The sequence below is a fragment of the Aspergillus undulatus genome (assembly GCF_047715775.1).
Source record: "Aspergillus undulatus strain CBS 261.88 unplaced genomic scaffold BDV17scaffold_74, whole genome shotgun sequence".
NCBI classification, from domain to species: Eukaryota; Fungi; Ascomycota; class Eurotiomycetes; order Eurotiales; family Aspergillaceae; genus Aspergillus; species Aspergillus undulatus.
The window spans coordinates 31,335-52,711 of record NW_027396678.1 but is presented as its reverse complement, the minus strand read 5'-3'; the positions used below and the strand labels follow the sequence as shown (position 1 = coordinate 52,711).

Below are 21,377 nucleotides of genomic sequence, written 5' to 3'. Positions count from 1 at the left end.
AAATGGGCCTACCGCTTGGATGGGCGAGATGGTCGATGTCTCCTAGGTGGTTGGCGTTTCCTACGAAAGAGTGGAAAGTGCAGCATAGGTACATTCAAATTCCGTGAAGTAGATATGCTCTATACAAGACCCAACTCAAGCAACCGATTGCCGAACTCTATAAGGTAGTAATCGCCATAAACTAGACCATGATTGGCGTAGCGCCGGCGCGCATGTTCATTGTTATTCGCTGTGCCGTTCTTCAGGATCGAATCGAAGGTTGAGAACGAGGTATCGTCTTCGACGGTGATTGTCTTTCCATCGTTGGTCAAGTGAGCCTTCTCCGTGGCTAGGCAGAGATCAAGTGTATCCTGCACGATTTCAACTGCAGCATCGAGGAATCGCCTAGCCAGTTTATCCCGGCGGCGGCTCATGAGTGCTTGGAATAGGATTACCATTCCGTTGGCAGCGATTACCCCGGCTGAAGAATCCCGAAGGGGATCTGCAGGGTCGACAGGTGCATCGAAATCCCATAGTGGAACATGGCGACCTTTTGCTTTGCGCCTCTCATTACCGTTCATGAGGAAAGCCTGGTCAAGAGGGGCATCCGTATCAATTTCAACGCACGACGGCGAGATGGCGAGTCTGTGCAGGAAGTACTCCGCGCAGCCGCATGCAGTATCTAGAAATATCGTGTCCTTGGTCCACATGTATGTTTGAGCGTACCCGAGGATTGCCCACGCTTGGCCGCGGGCCCAGGTCGATTCGTTACTATATCCTTGAGCCGTCCAGCGCCATTTCAATGTGCCGGAGGAAGGGTCAATATTGGCGACGTGACATGTGGAATATAGTTGTCCTTGGTACCCGCTCTTTGGCACCGTTATGCCATATTCTGGGCGGAGATGTGTAGTGAGTAAGGTGCGCGCATGGTCGACTGCTATCGCAGCCAGGGACTCATCGCCCGTGTGGGCTGAAGCGTAAAAGAGTAGATCCAAGTTGCACAAACTGTCGATTATCACAAGCACATTCTCTGTGAGATCCGTAACTGTGATTTCTTTCTTCACAAGGCAATCCCAGCTCCTGATCGCGCCAGCCGTCACGACATAGCGAGTTGCCAAGCTTCGAGCAGCTTGAGTGATAGACCGAAGGCTCTGCTCGGTGCCGAATAATTCCCAGTCTCGCTTCAAGACCGGCATGACGATGAAGCCGATGTCATGCGTATCTGTCCGAAAGGCCATGCTATGTAACGACCTTGACCAGGCTTTACCCAGCGACCGAAGGTGGGACCGTACTTCCTGGACCTTTGGGTCGGCTGCCGAACCGCGCATGCTGGATGTAATGGGGATCTGCTGAGGAAATTTGATGGACCTCTCCAGAAGCGCGTAAATACTTCCGGGAAAGAAGCCACAGGTCCAGAACTCCGGGTCTCGAAATTCGTAACTGCCCGCATTTGGGCCTGATTGGGGGACAGTCTCTGGATAGCCAAGTGGTACTCCTGTTGGTTTCGTGAATACAGTAGGAACGTTCATGGACGTGGATGCCGTTCGGACAATCTTCGCGACAATATTCTCCTCGAACAGTTCCGCGATGTTGTATTTAATACCATGCTGCTTAGGGGGCAGGCCCGACAGAAATTCCTGGTCTGGTTGGCCTTCAGAAAGGGAACTGATGCTTTCTGCCTTTCGTTTCTTCGGAAGCGGCGATAGAACGTCGGGAGAGGAAGAGGTACTTGGTGTCTGCGAGGGCGATGGGTCGGCCATGCTGGCTAACTGAGAGGTCGCTGGAGAGACAGGAAATATGGAGCTGAAAGTTTGGTGCTGGTCGCCCTAAAGAGTGGCATTGAAGTTCGGTGCTTCCTCCTGGCGCATATCAGGTGGCTGATAGGGAAGTTTGCGATGGCTTGAAAACTAATAGTGCATACGCCACGTCCTTCATGTGGTTATATTTGGGCATCTTAGGTTTCAAGGCCTTGACAAGCAGAGAGAATGCATCATACATGGAGAACCGATGCCAATCCCCCGAACTCCACCGTCAACCCTCCGGCAACCGTGGCAAGTTCCACCACTGATCGTACTCTGCAGGCAGTTGCGCTCGGTTGTAACTGCCCCGCTTGCCGACTGCCCTTGTTGACATTCATGCCGTCATACGTATTCTCTGCGACCGGCAGTTGACATTGACACCAAGAGTTGGCAAACTTGCTCAGCTAGATCACCTGTCACCACCACGATGCCGCCACTGTCAGGCTTCTCCAACAACCCGTTCAAAACGCGTTCCGACCTTGTTCAAGCGGCAACTGCGCTTCTCTCCGCACTCGAACCGTACCGAAGCAAGTCCAGAGCCAGGATAAAAGTTCCTGTCGCGACTGCAGCTGGCTTCGATGAAGCCGCAGCGCAGTTGGAAGGATTCGCTCGTCCGCTATGGGCTGTCCCGTTTCTGTTCGGTGAAACCGCCAACAAACGCCTTCACCTTGACAGATGGGTATACGGACTTCAGGCTGGAGCGGACCCAGATCGGCGGGAATACTGGGGCGACTTGGGCGACTTTGATCAGAGAATGGTCGAGCAGGTATACGCAACCAGATATTGATCGATGGCATAGCTGAACCCAGATCAGGAATCGATTGCGATCGCCCTTCTTGCAGCGCCAGAGGTGTTTCTAGGAGCATTGAGTGATTCCGCAAGACGGAATCTCATCAACTGGCTCAGTCAGATCAATGATCACAAGATGCCCCAGAACAATTGGCTCTGGTTTCGGGTGTTTGTCAATCTTGCCCTCATCAAATCGCTGGGCCAACCGCGCGAGGAACTCGAAGATCAGATTGCGGCCGACTTGAATAAGCTTGATACATTTGACATTGGCGAGGGCTGGTCAAGCGACGGCCCCTGGGGCGATGAGCGTAAGCAGGCAGATTATTATTCGGGGAGCTTCGCCATCCAGTTCGCGCAATTGCTGTATGTCCGTTTTGCTGGTGACAATGGTCCCAGGACAGAGAAATATCGCCAGTCAGCCAGGGATTTTGCGTCAGTATTCTGGCGGTACTTTGGCCCTGACGGTATGTTCTTTCCAGGCTGTTCGATTGGGCTAGCTGATATATTTCAGGAGCTGCCATTCCCTTTGGTCGCAGCATGACATATCGGTTCGCTTTTGCAGGTTTCTGGTCTGCCGCAGTCTGCGCAAACGTCGAACTGCCTGAACCTTTGAGCAATCTCGGCGCTGTAAAAGGGTTGATCCTCCGCCACTTGCGCTGGTGGTCGGCGCATCCAGACATCTTCAACATTGATGGCACGCTGAACATCGGTTATACGTACCCGAACATGTACATGAGCGAGAACTACAACTCACCGCAATCGTCGTATTGGTGTCTGAAGACTTTTGTTCTCTTGATGCTACCAAAGGCCCATCGGTTCTGGAGTGTCCCAGAGCTACCTCACCCTTCTGTTTCAATGTTGGGATCTTCGCTGCGTGAGATAGCATGTGTTTGGCCACCTCGACATATACTATGCAACAGCCCGGAACACCATTTTCTTCTGTCTGCTGGCCAGATGACAAAAAAAGCACACAAGGCTCGCGAGGCGAAATACGGAAAGTTTGCATACTCGTCCGCGTTTGGCTTTAGTGTGCCATGTGGTCCTCTGTTTGAGCAGATGGCGGCGGATAGCACGCTAATTGTGAGCGGCGACGGCGGGGACACTTGGAAGGTCAGAAGCGAGCCAGTCAACGAAGAAATTGTCGAAGTTCAGGTATCGAAGCTCAGTGCGGACACAGTGCCTGGGCTATCCAGTATATGGAGACCGTGGAGGCACATCGACTGGACGATTACGACGACGCTCATTCCACTGGTCGAGAAATACCCCGGATGGCATTTGCGCGTCCACAAAATCAAGACAAGCTTGATAAACGCGCAGCATTTATTTCCAGATGGCATTCAATTGATTGACGCCGGATTCGCCATAGACGGGGAGACCACTTGCGGCGGTCTGATTCCCGAGGTACAGTCCAGCTGCGGTTCTGTCAAGGGATACTGTGCCAAACACCATGGCTCATTCATTAAATCTCGCGCTGGGGCTACTGGGATACTGGACATGACCAAGCAATCAAAGATCGAGGGAAACGATCCAGAGGCGAAAATTGGGAGTAGATCTTTTTGTCTACGCGCGGACCCAAACACCAATCTCATGGCCGCCAGGACGTTCATACCCTGCGTAGAACACGGCATATTCCATAGGCCCTCTGATACTGAAAATGAAGAGGGGGGCAGCATGGACGAGATCTGGCTTGTCTCGGGGGTGTTTGCGGTTTCGGCAAGTGCAGGGCTAGGGCATCAGACGGTACATAACATGTGGCTGACGAGACCGCAGCTGTCTATTGAGCTAGTTTGCGACAATGTAGAGATTACTGTCAAATAAAGGGCCTACACTCTTAAAGTATTATAATACGCTGGCGATTATGAAACATAAGTTGAACATCGTCGATGTGAAAATGTCCTGACTCCCCACTGTGGTTGATGCTCAGTTTATTTCGCCCATACTGCGAGATTAAGGAAACAGGACAAAGTAAGTGCACTGCATTATGCGATAAGCTCCATATCCCACATCTCTGACCTCCAGTCGGCTATACTCACCAAGACCGGTCAAATTCAGCATGCAACCCTTCCGCTCTTCGATCGACCAAGAGGGCCCATTCGCCGGAGTGAGATCGTCCGCAGCCCACGGCAATTCCTCCGAACAGAGGGTCCACTGCACTTCTCCAGAAACCCCGCATTCCGTGATGGCAGACCCTGGGGATGCGGGTGGTGTGATCCAATCACAGCCCTACACTATAACCCTGACGGGCGGGTCTATATAAACATGGTTACGGCGACGATAACGCCTTTCTCAGCCGACTATCCCTACACTCCATACCCCGACTCCTAAGAGAGGGAAAGAGAGGCAGCACAATGACTGACCAGGTCGTCAAAGGCAAAACCAGCCTCGACCAACCCATGGCCGTGGATGCGCAAAACCCAGCAACCTTCGAGGAGAGCAAAGTCCTTGACGCCGAAAAGGATACAGCTGAAGCTGCGCCGAGTTCAGCGAACAGGCCCAAGCCGCGCTCGCTGTGGGTGGCCTGGCTTTACCTCTTCGATTGGTATCCGAGTCACTATTCGAAGCAGGAGAGGAAGTTGCTGTTTAAGTTGGATTGTGTGCTGTTGCCGCTTTGTTGTCTTGCTTGTAGGTCCACATTTCGAGGGTATTGGGGGTGAGAATCAGCTAATAAGGAGGGCAGATTTCATCAAGTGGCTCGATCAGGTCAATATCAATAATGCTTACTCGTCTGGTATGAAAGAGGATTTGGAGCTTTACGGCAATGAGTATGCCTATTCCCATTCCCCTGCTGACAATAGACTGACTGATTGGATTTCCTAGGTACTCCCTCTTCGGCACATTCTACAACATCGGGTACATGATCTTCGAAATCCCCTCTATGATGATAATGTCGCGCCCCCAATTCGCACGCTACTTCCTCCCAACAATGGAAGTCTGCTGGTCCGTCATAACATTCGCGCAATGCCGCCTCCGCAATGTCAACGACATCTACGGGCTCCGCTTCCTCCTCGGCGTTCTCGAGACCCCCGTGTCGTCGGGAACAATGTACATCCTTTCCTCGTGGTACCGCGGCGACGAGCTCTTCAAGCGCGCCGGGGTGTGGTTCGTCTCGTCTAACCTTGGTTCCTTTATCGGCGGGTACTTGCAAGCCGCTGCGCACGAGACGCTCGACGGAGTGCATGGGATGGCCGGGTGGCGGTGGCTTTTTATTATCGACGGGTGTATCAGTTTACCTATTGCGCTGGGGAGCTTCTTCTTTTTTCCGGGGTTGCCGAGTGGGAGGAAGGTTTGGTGGCTTACGGAACGGGATCATAGGCTTTGTGTTGAGAGGATGAGGAATGAGGGGGTTAGGGATAGTCGGAAGATTGGGAAGCGCATGCTCAAGAGGGTTTTTACCCATTGGCATTTTTATGTCGCTGTTTTTACTTATATTTTGTGGGTTGACCCCGGCTACCTTACCCTGTGTCTCCAAGTCCCGGGGCTACATGGCTAACGGTTCGTGTCCTGTTCAGCTTCCAATGCACCTCCTACGTCGCAGGCCAGATGATCCTCTGGCTAAAGGATGAAGCCGATACGAATGGGACCTGGACAATCTCGCAGATCAACATGATCCCGACAGGCGTGCAGGCCGTTTCTGTCTTTGCGGGTATCCTCGCGACATCCCTGGTTATGGTTTATCCGTTCTGGGCGGTCATGTCGGTTGTTGCGACGGTGTTGCTGTTTTCGAATGTTTGTTTGCTTGCTTGGGATATTCCCACGGGGTTGAAGTGTAAGTTTCCCCATTCTTATCTCTCTGTTTTTATTATGTGATGGCGTGGATGGATGGGTGCTGACTATATTACCATATCAGTTACCGCGTACTACCTGCTTGGATTCACATCATGCGTAACGCCGATTCTGTTTCCTTGGGTGAATATGGTTATGAGGGATGATTCGGAGGCGAGGGCGTTTACGTCCGGGGCGATGGTACAATTTCCTATATTACCCATGCCCCCTGAACCCCATACTGATGAAATTTGCAGATGACATTCGGCTGGGTCTTCTTCAGCTTCTACCCCATCACCGTCTTCCCAGTCGTCGAAGGTACGATCTCCCCCAGTTTTGCCTTCCCTTCCCTACCTACTCTCCTCTCCCTCCTATCCCGGACATATCTAACACTCTTTTTTTCCCGTTAGCACCGAAATGGCGAAAAGGATACACCGTCAACACAGTCTTCGTCATCTGCTGGTGGACGCTCTTCATGGTGGGCCAGTTCCTATGGAGGAAGGACGTCAAGGCTGGGAAGTACGAGAGTGGCGAGTATGCTGTTAAGGAGGAGAGTAAGGATGTTAAGGATGAGAAGGGCGAGGGCTTGGAGCACGTGGAGTTTTCGGGTGAGAGGACAAAGAATTAGTGATTCTCTGGGTTTGTGATACGGTTTGGTTTATGGGATATTGTCTACTTTGATGTGCGCTTTCTTAGGCAGGAATGTACAGGCTCTTGCACCCCTGGCATTCGGGTTCGTCGATGAATCGATTTCTGGGTCTGATATTTCAACGGAGCCATTAATGCTGGACTCGAACGTATCTTGTTGAGATTATGCTAGTTGCCCTGTTGGCGAGAAAGGCAAGGCCTGTTTCTACCCTTGGTTTATAGATGCCGAGACGAGAAAAGAGCAACCAACCGTCTCAACACTGCAGCAACTGGAGCCTTGCCATTTTGAAATATTCCATTTCCATTCCACCTTGCCCACTTGGAAGCTTTCTTGACCATTAGGCAAGCGTCCTCCGCTATCCAGGATTCCGCAATCCCGAGGCCCAATCCTCAGGATACGGATGGGTTCCTGCTCGGTCATTCAACTGGGTACCCCTCGACGTACTAACCACAAGACTATCAGAATATCGTTCTCTCGTGCCGCTGCATCGACCGCACTCAGCACAAACTTGTTTATATTATGCCGATCGCCTCCACGAATAGTCAGGGATTCCACAATCTCAATATGGCCCTGTGACGCAGAAACGAGCAGCGGTGTATCTGGTTGGGCATCCTGAATATCGCCTTGAGCATCCGCGATATCAAGCATGACGTTACTTGGCCCACAGCCGGCCATTTCATTCCCGGGGGTAGCTTGACTCGATGGGCGACAGTCTGGACAACATTAATGTGCCCTCCTTGTGCCGCGCAGGCGAAGACGGAACGTGCCGATGGGTCCCGATGGTGGACATTTGCCCCCAGTCTAAGAAAAGAAGCTCGACAACAACATCTACGTACCCCAAGCAAGCTGCCCAGGCTAGAGCTCTTTGCTTGATGCGGTATGGCAGCGTCGCGCCAATCTCGATGCCAACCCCGTACCTCCTCAGTAGAGTAACTGCAACGCTCGGCCACCGCCGCTGGATTGCACGGCCAAGAACCATCTCGCCGGTGTCTGGCATTAGTTTTCCATGGCTGTGACCGACCAAATACTGCGCGATTTCAGGCTCGGGGTGATTCGTGGCCATGTCTAATGCTGTCCTATGCTGCCCATAGCGTTCTTGCTCTTCGCTTCAATATCGGCTCCCGCATCGATCAGCACTTTTGCCATCTTCAGTGATCCCGCCAAGACTGCATTCATTAGAAGGGTGTGCCCCTCCCCGTCACGCTCGTCGACCGATGCCCCATTATCCAGCGATAGCCGTACGATCCCCGCGCGCTGGGCGCGGACGCCGACTGAGAGTGGTGTTTGCGCTGCGTAGTTCTCGAGTGTGCGAGGACTGTTATACTCAAGTAATACTGAGGCGATGGCCTCATCCCCTCTTCTCACTGCGTGATGCAGCAAGGACTGTTTCTTGAAGTCGATACAGGCAATGTCTCCACCACGGTCGATCAGCTCTCGCACAATAGTCGCGGACTGGAATTGCACGGCGATGGCGAGCGGCGTCGCGTAGGAGGAATTCCGCATATTGACATCGCTGGTATACTGCATTAGAAGCCTGGCTGTCGACTCCTTGCCACTGTACAAGGCCAAGTGAAGGCTCGAGTCCCCGTCCTTGTTCCGAGAGGTATCGACTCCGTTACTGTGCGGCAGTAATAATTTCAAGACTTCGTCGCACCGAAAGCGCGCCGCAACCATGAGCGCATTGTTTTCGTCCTTGTCCCTAGCACCCAGTATGTCTGCGTCTCCATGCTCGCCGAGAAGCCGCTGTACCGCGGAGATATCGTTCAGGTACGCAGCAGCCAGTATCAACTCTGATGGAGAAACTGACGGAGCTAGGCGAAGCCCTTCATCCAAAAGCAATCTCATACAGGGTTGATTGTTCTGATTTATGACGCGCATGAGGGCATGTTGCTTTCCCTCGTCGCCCCCAGCAGCCAGGTCCGCGCCACCGTCTAGCAGGGCCCGAAGGACATCCACATCATCATGGGCACCGTTCCCTGGAGCCGAATGCAACGGGGTAACTCCTCTACGACTGCGAGCGTCGACGACAGCCCCGGCGTCAATCAACGCCCGAGTTGATGCAGGCATCCCGCGCATGGCCGCCATATGCAATAGAGTCTGATGACCAGGATGGTTCACATCAGCGCCGTGCTCAGCACATTTTCTGATGAAGATAGCACAATGTTTATCGGCTAGCCGAGACACCCTACGAAGAACAAGGCGCAGGAGTGTTACGGGGTACCCAGGATATGCAGGGTTTAGCCCAAGCTCAAGAAGGAGCCCGATAACGGAAAGAGAACAGCGCGCCCGGATTGCGCGGCGCACAATTGCGGGATTAACACCAACTTCCAACCCGTGTTCCACCAAAAGCCTGAGTATTCGCGGGTCGAATGACTCTTCGCCATCGACAGCACTGGGAGCGTCGCCGGAGGGATGGTCCACCTTCGTGCAGCGCACAATGATAGTACTCACAACGTGTCCGTGAAAAATGGAAGGACTAGCACCGGCCGCGAGAAGCTGTTGCACGACAGAAAGATGGCGATTGATGGCCGCGAAATACAAGGGGGTCTCGTCAGCACCTCTTGGGTTGTTCCCTGCTGGAGCACCGTGAGCGATGAGTAGCCGCACTATGGTCTCATCACCCTTCTCTGATGCCTTGGCAAGGGCATCATATAGACCCCGGGACGAAGGCTTGGTATGCTCCAGGACTCGATTTGCAGCTGCCTCGTTGCTCGTCTCGGCGGCGCGGAAAAGAGCGGGCGGGTCGATTTCCAGGCCACGACGGTACAGATGCACATTGAGTAGACGGTTCAGTCGCCGGCAGGTGCACGTTAGTCTCCCCAGTTCTTGAGTTCCACTAACAATACCGACCTCAAGGAGTAGCTCGTTGGGAGGACGTAGTATGGAGCCCATGGCGTTGCGCTGGTCTGATTGCGGATTAGGCAGAGGGGGGGATGGAGACAATGGGGCTGAAACACCACCCAAGTCAGTCAGCCTCGAGTCTCACAGCCACAGTCTCTGCCTATTTCAGGCTACCCTGCTGACTGTTCAAATATCATTCTTGAAGAGAGGAATCTTTTGCGGCTTCATGTCAAACTCTCCGCAGGTTTCGGAGCCCTGGAATCTTCCCATCCTGAGCCTCCTTTCTGCCGACCTTCGCGCCCCAACCCCCACAGCCCCCTGCCAAGCACCGAAGACCGAACTGTGTGCATACAAGTTGGGCATCATCGGTAGAGTTTGAGGGACAACGTTTGAGTATGGGTCTGAAGACTCAGCAGGCATGGACTGTCTGGCACAGAGGTGAGCTGGAATTATCCTTCGAAGGCTTCTTATATGGAGATAAACCCCCAGCCCTCTTATCTCTCCATTCAGTTTATCTGCTGTTATCGACTTATTCCCCTGTTGTTGCACAATGGCGCCAAGCATCGACATCGCATACCCCGCGCCCCGCTCACACACTCTTCCCTTCACACAACTAGAATGTGAGGAAGGAAATAGGATCTACTCATAGTGCTGAGCGTTTGGGCCTTGTTGCCAGCTCGTAGCGCAATGGCCGCCCTGTTTTTTCGTAGCACCAATAGCCCGCGCTGGAGGTGTCATGGTCGAAAGGGTTGCGCAATTGCATGGTCTTGGCTCAAGGTCCCCCGAGGAAGGAAAGCAAGGCCAAGCCCTAGGACTGCAAGTGTATTATCCAAATAGAGAACGATGACTGGCCGGAACGATGTATAGCGGAGACCACTGCTTGGCCAGAGCATTGGTAATACCCCGGGTATGACGACAATCGAGCAAGGGGAGGATTACGCAAGATTGGGAAACATGAATAGGAGCAAAATTGTGGAGATGGTAAGGAATAAGAATAAGCAAGCTGCATACCCGTCATGAAGATCCTCCATTAGACCCTGGCAGTCTGTCTTGGCTCATTCTGTGTTTGATCTAGAAAAGACCCCCGGTACGAGTATCCCTCGAGTAATTTCAAACGCTCTACCAGTCCATTCAACATTCTGAGCATACACCAAGACGAGACTTAACTGATACACAACCTCACCATGATTCTCAAACTTCTTTTTCTCTCTTTCACTTTGCTCGCTATATGGAATTCCCCTTCCGCTTCAGCCTTCACTGCCTATCAGAACACACCGCCGCCCGTGTCCAAGTCCATAGTCTTATCCCCCTCCGCCCTAAACACCACAATCAGCAACACAACATTCACCGGCAAAGTCTACCAAAACCCAATCCAATCCGTCGAGCACGCCTCATCCGCGTTTGTAACATTCACTCCCTCGTCCCGAACATACTGGCACACGCACGAGGAAGGACAACTGCTCCACGTCACGGCGGGCCACGGGTGGATAGCTGATCTTGGTGGAGTGCCAAGACGACTTGAAGCGGGGGATGTGATTTGGGCTCCGCCCGGGACGACGCATTGGCATGGAGCGGACGAGGGGAGTTTGCTCACGCATTTGGCAGTTGGCCTTGGGGAGACGAGGTGGGCGCGGGAGGTTAGTTTGGAGGAGTATAGGGAGGGAAGGGAGTGAGTGGGTAGCACGAGAGACTTCGGGTACTATTCTGGCCTGACGGCAAGGGTCGCGGATATGGTGTTCTTGGGGGCCTTTGCGGTAGCACAGGAGGGTATTGTTTGTCGACGTGGTAATATCTATCCTGGTGAAATTGCGGTTGTTATATCTCATAGGAATTGCTACTCCTTGCGCTTGTTAGTTCCCTGTCATTCTGGAAAACATTGTTCCAACAGAAACTAGGTTGCTCAATTTGGATTCGGTTCTCCCATACTCAGCGATGCATATTGCTTAGGCTCCTGTGGGCGTCAAGGAATATCTTCCTGGTGTGCTAGACCCAGGGGCAGCCTGGGCAAAGTGATGAGTGGTCTTCGAGCGATTGCAAATATGCAGATAAGTATCCGCTGGACCAAAACGCATCTTCGTCCACACATGATACATTTCGTCGCAGCAGTAAGTTTGTCTCCCAGTTCGAGTCTCACGGAGTTCCGTTATTCTTCAAGGAGACCTGTAATAGCCGGTCAGAGATTTACGTTTTTGAGCAAATGACTGTTTCAGACGGTACTCGCACAAAACTTTCCAGCTCATCATTGGTTCTATTCTAACCGTCCACAAAGGAATATATGAACCATTGTACTTCAATATCAACTCTTTGGTTAGGCTTCTGAATGCTTCTGCCCGCTGGAAGAGATACGCAGCCGCGGTAAGTAGCATAAGCTCATGGGCGTGTTCGGGAAGAGGACGTAGCCAGAAATCGATTACAAATGACAACTTCGAAAATTCCCTGGGCAGGCACCGGGGTGGGCAGGATGTTGTGTCGGTGATGCAGGATTGCACAGATGTATTTCATTGCCAGCGGGTGATCGTCGGGGAGCAGAACCTCCACGGGCTCTTGTGTGACAAATACCTAGGTTGTATCCACAGTGCAAGGACATTCATGTCGCTAAGCTAAAGGGAAACTGTGGGCTTGTGTGATCAGTCTCGCGCGGGCTATGGATCCGATGGGACTAGCTTGTGAGTGTTCGAGTTTGACCGGAAGAATTGGCCGAAGTTCAATATGCCAATATGCCACTATTACGGGCCATATCTCCCAGCGAGGCACATGGATTTTAATAGAAAAATGCTTCTAACCGGGACGAGTCCACAAGCCATAGCAGCCAGAATCCAACTTTGGTCACTTCTCTCTCACATCAATAGCCAGGCGATGTTTGCATAAGGGCATGTGCCTTTCCCCACGAGGACCAACACACTCCAGTCACTAAGCCTGTGAATGCAAACAGCCTCCCTAACCCTGGCTCTTCACTCAACTGAACCAAAATCTCTTCCGAACCAATGGAAACACCGGACCAGGTCTCTCGCACAGACCAGCCCTCAGCTTCTTTGTCTCGCAAAAGTAAATATCACTGAACAAAGAAATACAACACAACAATGTCCAGTGACATGTCCCTGTTCGTGGAGGCTCTTCGAAGATCATGCTCTTCTGCGCGGGCTCCTAGGGTCAAAATTAAACAACCTTACCCGAGACTGGAACGACCTGTTACCTCACACCCGTCGACTTTGCGCTCGGCTTCCTCTTTTCATTTTGACTAGGAACAACTCACGACAGAAGAGGCGAGAAGAAGGAAGGTACGGACATTGCCATTGTGCTATCAGCCCACTCGTGAGATAATATGGAAGACTGACATACCCCGCATCCTTGCTCAGCCGAACCCCCAACCTCACCACTTCCGCCTCAGCATGGCTCTTATGCAGCCATCCAAGCCCACAATCGTCTTCGTCGCAGGCGGACGGCGTACAACAGCAGCCTATGACCTCCTGCTCCCTACCCTTTACGCCGCAGGCTACTCACCACTTGCGTGCATGCACCTTCCCTCCATCGGCGCAACCAGCCCCGTGAAATATGGTGACGACGTCGCCGTCATTCGAAAGGTGGTCTCCGGTCTCATTGAGCTAGGTCAGGAGGTCACAGGTGGTATGCCATTCGTACAGCGGTTCTGCGGTAACAGACGCTGTGGCTGGGCTCGGCAGAAAGCATCGCACATTGAATCTCGTCGGTGGCGTGACTCAGCTAGTCTACATAGCGGTACAAAAACGGCAGTTCAAGAGAGGAGGGTTGGTCGTGGATTGTGCTTCAAAATTTGGGGGTGAGATAACCTGTTCTTTACGGCGTTTGCAGTAGTATAAGTCTATTTCTTACGAGGCTTCCTAGGATGTGTTGATGACTATTTCCGAGCCTGAAGAATCCCTTTACCATGATGTGTCTCCAGAACTTGCCGGTTGCCGCGAACCCATTACAGCCCGTATGTCCTCTGAGGTATTCTTCAAATCTACACATTTACTGACGAAGCAAAGCACCAGCTACGAGCCCTTAGTCTACGAAGCGTAAAAAGACATTCCTGCGGCTTATATCTACTGTGAGGACGACCGTGCATTCCCCAGACAACGCCAGAAGCAGGTTGTCGAAGCAACTGGCATTCATCGCACTACCTGCTTGACGACCAGCCACTCGCCATTTCTCTCAAACCCGGACGGCGTTGCCGCGTTCATTAGAGAATTACCGGAGGAGCCCCCTTGGGCAAGCAAGCTATGAGTACAGTTCAGTCATTGAGGAGGGTCATGGCGCATTCGCCCACCCCCATTCGGACTGGGTCCGTTGCAGGCTGAGACATATAGCATAGAGACATACGGGGGTATTCAACTCACTTTATTCAAGTCCTCAAATGTAATCTTCCCAATTCTGTCTTGAAAGGTATCGACCCACAGGATATGTTTAAGCCCTGCCCTCACGGTTTCCCATCCCGCGTCGTCACTATGCGCCTTCCACATTTCTCTCATCCAGTCCTCTGTTTGAATATCGTGAACTGAGATCCCACCCACGATCAAAATCCATTTCGTGATCTCCGTAGACCCTTGAGTCATTGCGCCCAGGGAGGCCAAAGCACGACAAGCCTGCCGCAAACAATCCGCCAGATAAGGATACCTCGCCCTCATCCCCGGGAACTGAAACGTTGTGATCAGGAATGCCAGTAAAGCGAGCCTCAGACATTCCGAGACCTTATCCTGCACCGAGCCCTGTAGCTGTAAGAGCCGATACTGGAATGACGAGATGGCAGTATGGAACTCTTCTATTCGGCGCCGCTGGCCGGTGGCGTGCGCGGCATTGACTAGGGCGGTATAATGCTGCATTTCGCGGAAGATACTGAGGATGCGGGGATCAATGGTATCATAGATTGAAGCCCTACGGAAGAGCTCGATATCATTAGACTGTCCGAGGATATTGAGATTATGGAACGCCGGGGTGAAAGGGACCGGATAAGTGCAGAGAAGGCCCTGCGAGCCTGTGTTCAGGGCGTAGATGAGGTCGACTCTGAAGACAGCACAACGAGCCAAGATATCAGTCGGCTTTAACATCGCAACCGCCGTAACAGGGTTTAGGCACTCACCGTCCCAACTTCAAATACAACTTCCGGTTCCTCATAACCCCCTGCATCCCACCCCGAAGTTTAACCATCATCTTCAACCCCTTAGCATGCGCCCTCGCCCCACCATGATCACTAATCATACAGCAAAACATGGTAAGAGTAATCACAACCGCAAGGGTCGAGTCAGACAGCGCGACCTCCTGATCCGAGGTCGACAGCCGCTTATTCAGGGCAATGATCGTCTCGCGCAGATTACTGTATGTCTTTGTGCTGATGCTTTTGTTTAACGTTAGGTCGTGCATTGTCGACGCCATGAATAATGAGCATTGGAGGTAGACGGTGTCTGTGAAGAGCCAGTTTGCCCAGTCGCAAGTTGTGACGTCGTAGTCGAGGAATAGCTCGATTGGGTACATTGCGGAGGTGAAGTATTGGAGGACTGTGAGGTCATTGTTAGCGGAATGGAGTAGAACGGAATTGGAGGTAGAAAAGGCGGGAGTGGATGTACAGTCTATTATCAGGGCCTTGTTCTCGTTGCTCATCTCGAATGCGAATTCAAGCGCCGAGAGATCAGAGGGTCGGCGGAGGGTCGTAAGGCGCGTTGGTTTCGAGATACGGCCTTGGTCTTTGCGTTCTTCTTCATTTCCATACCCTATCTGTTTATCTGTATAATGCAACGATGACGAGCTAGCTTGGGGTTTATTCCCGTGATGTACAGCCGTCGCACGGCCGGGAGTAGCTAATCGTCGGGGTAACCCAATGCGCCTGTTCTTGCCGCGCATACAGTGACTCCGAATAACCTTGCTGTCCGCGGACCGGGGCTTTCCTGTACCAGTTACGGAAACGAAGACAAAGCCTGGCGGGGGCTCTAGACGTTGAATGGCGGCGGCCATGGTGGACCTTTGTTTGTTTGAGTGTATGTGCTCGACCAGCGGATATTACGTGCTCAATCTCCGTGAGAGTCGGTGCTACCGGGAGATAGACATCGGGGGATTGAAAAATTGTCCCTGGTATGACCTGAGGATGTCTGAGGTTCGAAGATGCACGAAATGCCGGGGGCTGCGCAGAGGAGAGGACAGTCAGCCGTTGGAAGCCTGGACCTTGGCGGACCCACCAGATTATTTGCTATCTTCGGTCTAGCTTCAACAGCCCCGGTCAACGTAGCCAATGGTCATGCTTTGCGCAACGGACATTGTCTCTAGCCGAATCATCAATCACAGTAGCGCCTTTAGACTCGCCAGATTGTTTTCCAGATTCGGACGGCAAGCATTCTATACAGGTCCACGCGAGGCATTACAAATCGTTGTTTGACTGAGCTCTTCGAGACAAGCACGGAGAGATATTCGTATCTCCGTGATTACTATACCAAAAGCGATGATCATCCGACGTCAAATCTTGCGAGGTCGAAAGCTATTTGGAACGGCGTCAACAACAACATATATAGTTGACCTCCTACCAACCTCTTTCAAACACCAACCCAAAGATATTTGTTCACCATCATGACCACCTCACTTGCTATAGGTCCAGCAGGATCCTTCGCTAGTTACTTTATAAAGTCCATGATCACAGCACGGACACCACCACCCCGCAGCCTAGACCTAAGTGGCCAAACTGCAATTATAACAGGCGGCTACACAGGCCTAGGTTATGAATGCGCCGCAATACTACTTTCCCAGAAGCTCTCGCACCTTATCATAACCGTCCGAAATCAGACCAAGGGCAACGGTGCAGCATCTAAGCTGCAAGACCAATACCCAAACGCGAAGATTGAATGTTGGTTCCTTGACATGCTCGACTACGATTCCATCCAGGCATTCGCGAACCAATGCAACGAGCTCTCTCGGATCGACATGGTCGTTCTAAATGCCGGCGTTGTAGTGGGTAAATTCAAACCAAACGAGAACACGAAACACGAGGAGACATTCTCCGTGAACTACCTCTCAACAGCCCTGTTATCACTCCTCCTCCTACCCGTCCTCAGAACCAAACGGCCACCACACAATCAGCCGAGCAGACTCACTATCGTCGGTTCTGGTCTCGCCCTCGCCGCCTCCTTTCCCGAGCGCAAAGCGTCGGTCCTCTTCTCCGCCTTCGACGACGAAAAGTACTTCAACTACATGGAGCGATACAGCACCACAAAACTCCTCTTGCTCTTATTCGTGTCGAAACTCGCCGAATACGTGGACGCAGACGACGTGATCATCAATGTCTCGGACCCAGGGTACGTTGATAACCCCGGTCTCGATCGTGACTTGTCCGGCCCCATGAGGGTGTTAATGGCGGCGGTTAGGCGCTTGATGGCCAAGAGCCTCAAATCGGGCGCTTGGGCTTATGTTGACGCTGTTACTGTGAAGGGGAAAAGTAGTCATGGGGGGTGGGTTGCTAATTGGGTTGTTCATGCGTGAGTATATTACCTCGGTCTGAAGTCGTTCTTTGATTGCGGCTGCTAATGTTGCCTTGGACCTAGCTTCCCTAAGATCATGTATACAGGCGACGGTAAGAAGGCGGGGTGTAAGTTGTGGGAGGAAACCCTTGCGGAGTTTGAGTGGGCGGGTGTGCGTGGGATACTGGCGTCTATGGGGAAGGGCTCTACTTGATTGTGGAGTGATGGATGTTTGTTTTGAGCTCGTTTGCGCTCGTTGAATGAGAGGCTGATGCTTCTTTCTGATTTTTGTTGGTGATTTGGCTTAGTGGACTGTCTATGTATGTACCCTTTAATCCAATCTTCTCCCCGATTTATGCAACTGGACACTCAGAGGTTTATATCTTCATATGAATTCTATACGTACATAGGCGTCAGAATCCTATGACAGGACTTATCAACAGTATCGAATGTTCATAAAGCTTTACGGACAACTCTTTCACCTCGTTCAACTAGTCCTCTCATTACCCCAGATAGACTAACGGTCCCCTGTCACGCAAGGAATATAAGCCGTAAGTCCATGCGAAGACACTATTGGTCTATAGTATCAAGCCCTCGCCTAGATGGCTTCCACGATCTCTTCTGCTTATGCCTGATGGTAGAAACGTTTGTGGTTTTCAAAACCGCCAAGGGGAAAAAGGGCCAAATGACATACTCTGTCCACTTACTTTTGCCTGGTAAACTGTCTGCTTTCATAACCAATTCATGTCTTCGGTCAGTGAAGATAATCGCTTAGATTGTTGCTGATATGAGCCTTCTGCAGCTGGCTCCCAGATCGCCATTACATGTCAAACGCAATAATTTTGACAGCCCCAGCTATGTCCAGGGCGTATGAGCAAATCCTTAACGGCGAGGCTATCACCTGCTCGGCTGTTAGTGAGTCCTCGTCAATTTATGCCGATGCCAGACACAGAACTGATAGATTTCTCGCGTTGTAAGCTGGATATAATTTATGCCAAAGCCGGGTTGGGACTCGGCCTGGAATCGTTTGTTCGCCTTCTATGAGATCAACTGCACGGGTCTTGCGCGACGCGTCGGTCCAAAGGTCTGATTTGCTGTATGTGCCAATGGCTGGCTGTTGGACAAACAGAAGCGCACCAGCTGATCGATTAAGCATCCAGGCACCATCGCAACGAAACGTTGCATGAGGATGCCAGGCAAATGAAAGTAAGCCACCAGAGCCATTACGTCTCCCCGATCCACTTCCCCCCGACAAAGCCTCACCGAGCCACCCGATGCTCGGCGGTCGCAATTTGCGTAAATTGAGGCTCACAGGGCTAGCTAAGCCCAAGGCGGCTATGCGGAGTACAGAGATGTTGACGGTAGGGTTGGGGGCCGTAAGCATGCCCAATTCCGACTGGCAGACAACAGACGTGAGGGTCCACTGGTTGGATGATCCTCATTGACAGTGGGTGCTGTCAGCCAGCTATGCCGGGGTTCCACCGTAAGCCATCAACACCGGTCCATGAATGGGACCACTGATCATCGCAAAAACAATCGAAGAAGATATCTCATTCGAGGGCAGCATTCTAGGCTCTGCTGCTAGCTGGAGAAATAGATGTCTAAGAGCAGAAATCATGAGGCCGTGCAAGCCTCAGCCCCCAGAAGGCGTATGGGGCTTCGTAGGGCAGAATACATGACAAGATGAAATTGCGCCAGGTGGTCGAGCATATAAGGCGCGGTTGCTTTGCTGTCGAGAGAGCTTCATCCATACTACTCTTAACCTATAATAATAATATTCAGCAATGTTTAAGAAGCACTCTCTCCTTCTCGCGGTTGGAGGAAGCGCCCTTGCGGCCGCAGCCCCTAGCCTTCAACGCTCGTCACAGACCCCTTGTGCGAGAATTTCCGAGCAGTATGTGCAAGGCCTTAAGAATGGTGGTATGGACACTCCCTCCCTTTCAGAGACCCGGTGCGATTATTTGCTGACGCCATTCAGAAGTTTCCTCCTTCTCGAGCGACCTGGTTCTCGAGTGTCTACAGTCAATGCCCTTTGAGCCACGGAGGGCCGCTTCCTTTGTTGAGGACGTTAAGAAATACGTCCAGTGGCAGTCCAATGTCGATACACTGAGTGGTAGGACCACCATCAACCAGACGGAAGATAGCCAAAGAAATGCTGACGGTGATAGATCCGCCTCTCTCATACGAGGGACGTCCGGTCGATATCTGGGGTGGCCTGGACGACATACAACAGCGGGCAAAGGAGAACAAATTCGTTAGCCAATTCGAATTTGACACTGCCCTTTCGGATCTGTTCAGATCTGTCAATGATGGACACTTCTCTATTTTGCCATGCTCATACATGCCGTTCTCCTTTGTAAACCCGGAGAAACTGGTTTCTGTTTCTTCTGATGGGCTTGAGATTCCTGAGATCTACACGTTCAGTAAGTATCCCCGACAATACGCGAGAAAAGTGAAGCTAACTTGGACGCAGACGACGCTCAGGTCTTCAAGAACAATTCCGCCGCCGTTTCCCCTGTCGTGACTATCAACGGCGAGGATGCCTCCACTTATCTCCAGTCACTCGCTGGATCACAATCTTTCCAGGACCCCGACGCCAGCTATAACAACTTCATGTACTCGCACGCGCGATACACGAGTAGCAGCCAGATGCTAGGGGCGTTCTCTTATCCTCTCAACGGCGCCTACCCCGGAACCACAGAGTATACCCTGATATACGCCAACGGAACGATGTCCAAATCCAAAGTTAAGGCCGTCGCCCAAGACGAATTTATCTACGCGAATGGAACGGAACTATATGAGGACTACTGCCTTCCTGTGCCCGAGGAATCCACCTCAGCTTCCGCGACTCCGACCCCGACGCCCAGTACTAGTACCCCTGCCGCAGCAAGTTCTTCAACACCTGCCACGAGCCCAACAGCGACTGTACTTCCTGCGCCAACAGGATACCCCAAGGCTGTCGTCCGAGACGAGAACAACCTGGTCGCCGGCTACCTGCTCAACAAACCCGACCTCCAAGACGCCGCCGTCCTCTCCGTACCCACCTTCAGCGTCAGCGGGGTCGAAGGCGGCACAAGCAACATCTCAAGCCTCGTCATCAACTTCCTCGAAAAATCCGTGAATGCAGGACGGAAGAAGATCATCCTCGACCTAACCTCCAACCCAGGCGGCAACACGAACTACGCATTCGACCTCTTCAAGATCTTCTTCCCCAACAAGACACCCTACTGGTCCACTCGTCTCCGCGCCCACAAGGCCCTCTACTACCTCGAGAAGATGGGCTACTCTGTCCCCCAGGACCCTGAGAACGAAACCTGGGCGACTCTCGCCGACATGGGCCTCTTCGGTCTCAAGACACCCAATCAGAACTACACGTACAAGTCAGAAGACGAGGTCTACGGCCCGCACGATGTCCTCGGCGCAAACATGACCAGTCCGACCTCGTTCAACTTCAACGTTATTTCATCCGACCGCATGCCCATTCACGGGTACGGAGGCATCAAGCCCAACTGGACGCAGCCGCTCTTCGCACCAGAAGATATCCTAATTGTAACGGACGGCTCGTGCAGCTCCTCATGCCCGATCTTCACCAAGATGATGAAGTACGAGGGGGTCAGGACGATTTCCTTCGGCGGTCGCCCGCAGCCAGGACCCATGCAAGCGATGGGCGGGACAAGAGGCGGCCAGGTCCTCCCTGGAGATCAACTCGTTCTGATCATGGGTGCTGCGCTGGAAATCGCTGCTGAGAAGGAGATTCTTGATGAGAACGAACTGAAACAACTCAAGGCGCTGTCCCCCGCTGAGACGAGTCCGCTTCAGTATGGCTCTCTGCAGGTTAATCTGCGCGATGCTTACGGGAAGGAAGATGAGGAGAGTGAAATGCCGCTTCAGTATGTGTATGAGCCTGCTCATTGCCGGTTGTTCTATACGCTGGAGAATGTGCTCGAGCCCGCGACTGTTTGGAGTGCGGCGGCTAGGGCTATCTGGGGGGATGGCGAGTGTGTCGCTGGATCCAGGAACCAGCTCTAGAATGCTTGTTTGAGTGGCGGATCAACTACCATCGGCATCGCTATTACCTAGTTCTTGTATTTCCGTTCCTGATAC

At 52.3% G+C, this 21,377-nt stretch overlaps 9 protein-coding genes across 9 annotated transcripts; 6 read left to right on the top strand and 3 right to left on the bottom strand.

Moving 5' to 3' along the window:
• Positions 1-119: 119 nt before the first annotated feature.
• BDV17DRAFT_295731 (Six-hairpin glycosidase-like protein) lies at positions 120-1,739 on the bottom strand (the record flags this gene model as incomplete). The annotated part of the gene is made up of 1 exon (XM_073763131.1): positions 120-1,739. The coding sequence occupies one exon, from the start codon at positions 1,737-1,739 to the stop codon at positions 120-122; it is 1,620 nt and encodes a 539-aa protein (XP_073610937.1).
• Positions 1,740-2,205: 466 nt separating this feature from the next.
• BDV17DRAFT_295730 (DUF2264 domain-containing protein) lies at positions 2,206-4,385 on the top strand (the record flags this gene model as incomplete). Its single annotated transcript, XM_073763130.1, has 3 exons — positions 2,206-2,544; positions 2,593-3,031; positions 3,079-4,385. 3 exons carry the CDS (start codon positions 2,206-2,208, stop codon positions 4,383-4,385), a joined length of 2,085 nt encoding a protein of 694 aa, XP_073610936.1.
• Positions 4,386-4,915: 530 nt separating this feature from the next.
• Positions 4,916-6,957, top strand: BDV17DRAFT_301293 (major facilitator superfamily domain-containing protein; the record flags this gene model as incomplete). Its single annotated transcript, XM_073764224.1, has 7 exons — positions 4,916-5,189; positions 5,245-5,329; positions 5,385-5,999; positions 6,077-6,333; positions 6,415-6,530; positions 6,587-6,647; positions 6,740-6,957. The coding sequence occupies 7 exons, from the start codon at positions 4,916-4,918 to the stop codon at positions 6,955-6,957; spliced, it is 1,626 nt and encodes a 541-aa protein (XP_073610935.1).
• Positions 6,958-8,043: 1,086 nt separating this feature from the next.
• On the bottom strand, positions 8,044-9,870 carry BDV17DRAFT_295728 (ankyrin repeat-containing domain protein; the record flags this gene model as incomplete). Its single annotated transcript, XM_073763129.1, has 1 exon — positions 8,044-9,870. One exon carries the CDS (start codon positions 9,868-9,870, stop codon positions 8,044-8,046), a length of 1,827 nt encoding a protein of 608 aa, XP_073610934.1.
• Positions 9,871-11,003: 1,133 nt separating this feature from the next.
• On the top strand, positions 11,004-11,492 carry BDV17DRAFT_295727 (cupin domain-containing protein; the record flags this gene model as incomplete). Its single annotated transcript, XM_073763128.1, has 1 exon — positions 11,004-11,492. The coding sequence occupies one exon, from the start codon at positions 11,004-11,006 to the stop codon at positions 11,490-11,492; it is 489 nt and encodes a 162-aa protein (XP_073610933.1).
• A 1,625-nt stretch (positions 11,493-13,117) lies between these two features.
• On the top strand, positions 13,118-13,852 carry BDV17DRAFT_275418 (uncharacterized protein). The gene is made up of 3 exons (XM_073759210.1): positions 13,118-13,615; positions 13,681-13,771; positions 13,824-13,852. Exons 1-2 carry the CDS (start codon positions 13,209-13,211, stop codon positions 13,688-13,690), a joined length of 417 nt encoding a protein of 138 aa, XP_073610932.1. The 5' UTR covers positions 13,118-13,208; the 3' UTR covers positions 13,691-13,771; positions 13,824-13,852.
• A 105-nt stretch (positions 13,853-13,957) lies between these two features.
• BDV17DRAFT_301291 (uncharacterized protein) lies at positions 13,958-15,783 on the bottom strand (the record flags this gene model as incomplete). The annotated part of the gene is made up of 3 exons (XM_073764223.1): positions 13,958-14,838; positions 14,915-15,329; positions 15,399-15,783. The coding sequence occupies 3 exons, from the start codon at positions 15,781-15,783 to the stop codon at positions 14,166-14,168; spliced, it is 1,473 nt and encodes a 490-aa protein (XP_073610931.1). The 3' UTR covers positions 13,958-14,165.
• Positions 15,784-16,389: 606 nt separating this feature from the next.
• BDV17DRAFT_301290 (uncharacterized protein) lies at positions 16,390-17,487 on the top strand (the record flags this gene model as incomplete). Its single annotated transcript, XM_073764222.1, has 2 exons — positions 16,390-17,291; positions 17,358-17,487. 2 exons carry the CDS (start codon positions 16,390-16,392, stop codon positions 17,485-17,487), a joined length of 1,032 nt encoding a protein of 343 aa, XP_073610930.1.
• Positions 17,488-19,057: 1,570 nt separating this feature from the next.
• Positions 19,058-21,302, top strand: BDV17DRAFT_301289 (peptidase S41 family protein; the record flags this gene model as incomplete). The annotated part of the gene is made up of 4 exons (XM_073764221.1): positions 19,058-19,193; positions 19,252-19,386; positions 19,442-19,696; positions 19,732-21,302. 4 exons carry the CDS (start codon positions 19,058-19,060, stop codon positions 21,300-21,302), a joined length of 2,097 nt encoding a protein of 698 aa, XP_073610929.1.
• Positions 21,303-21,377: the final 75 nt, after the last annotated feature.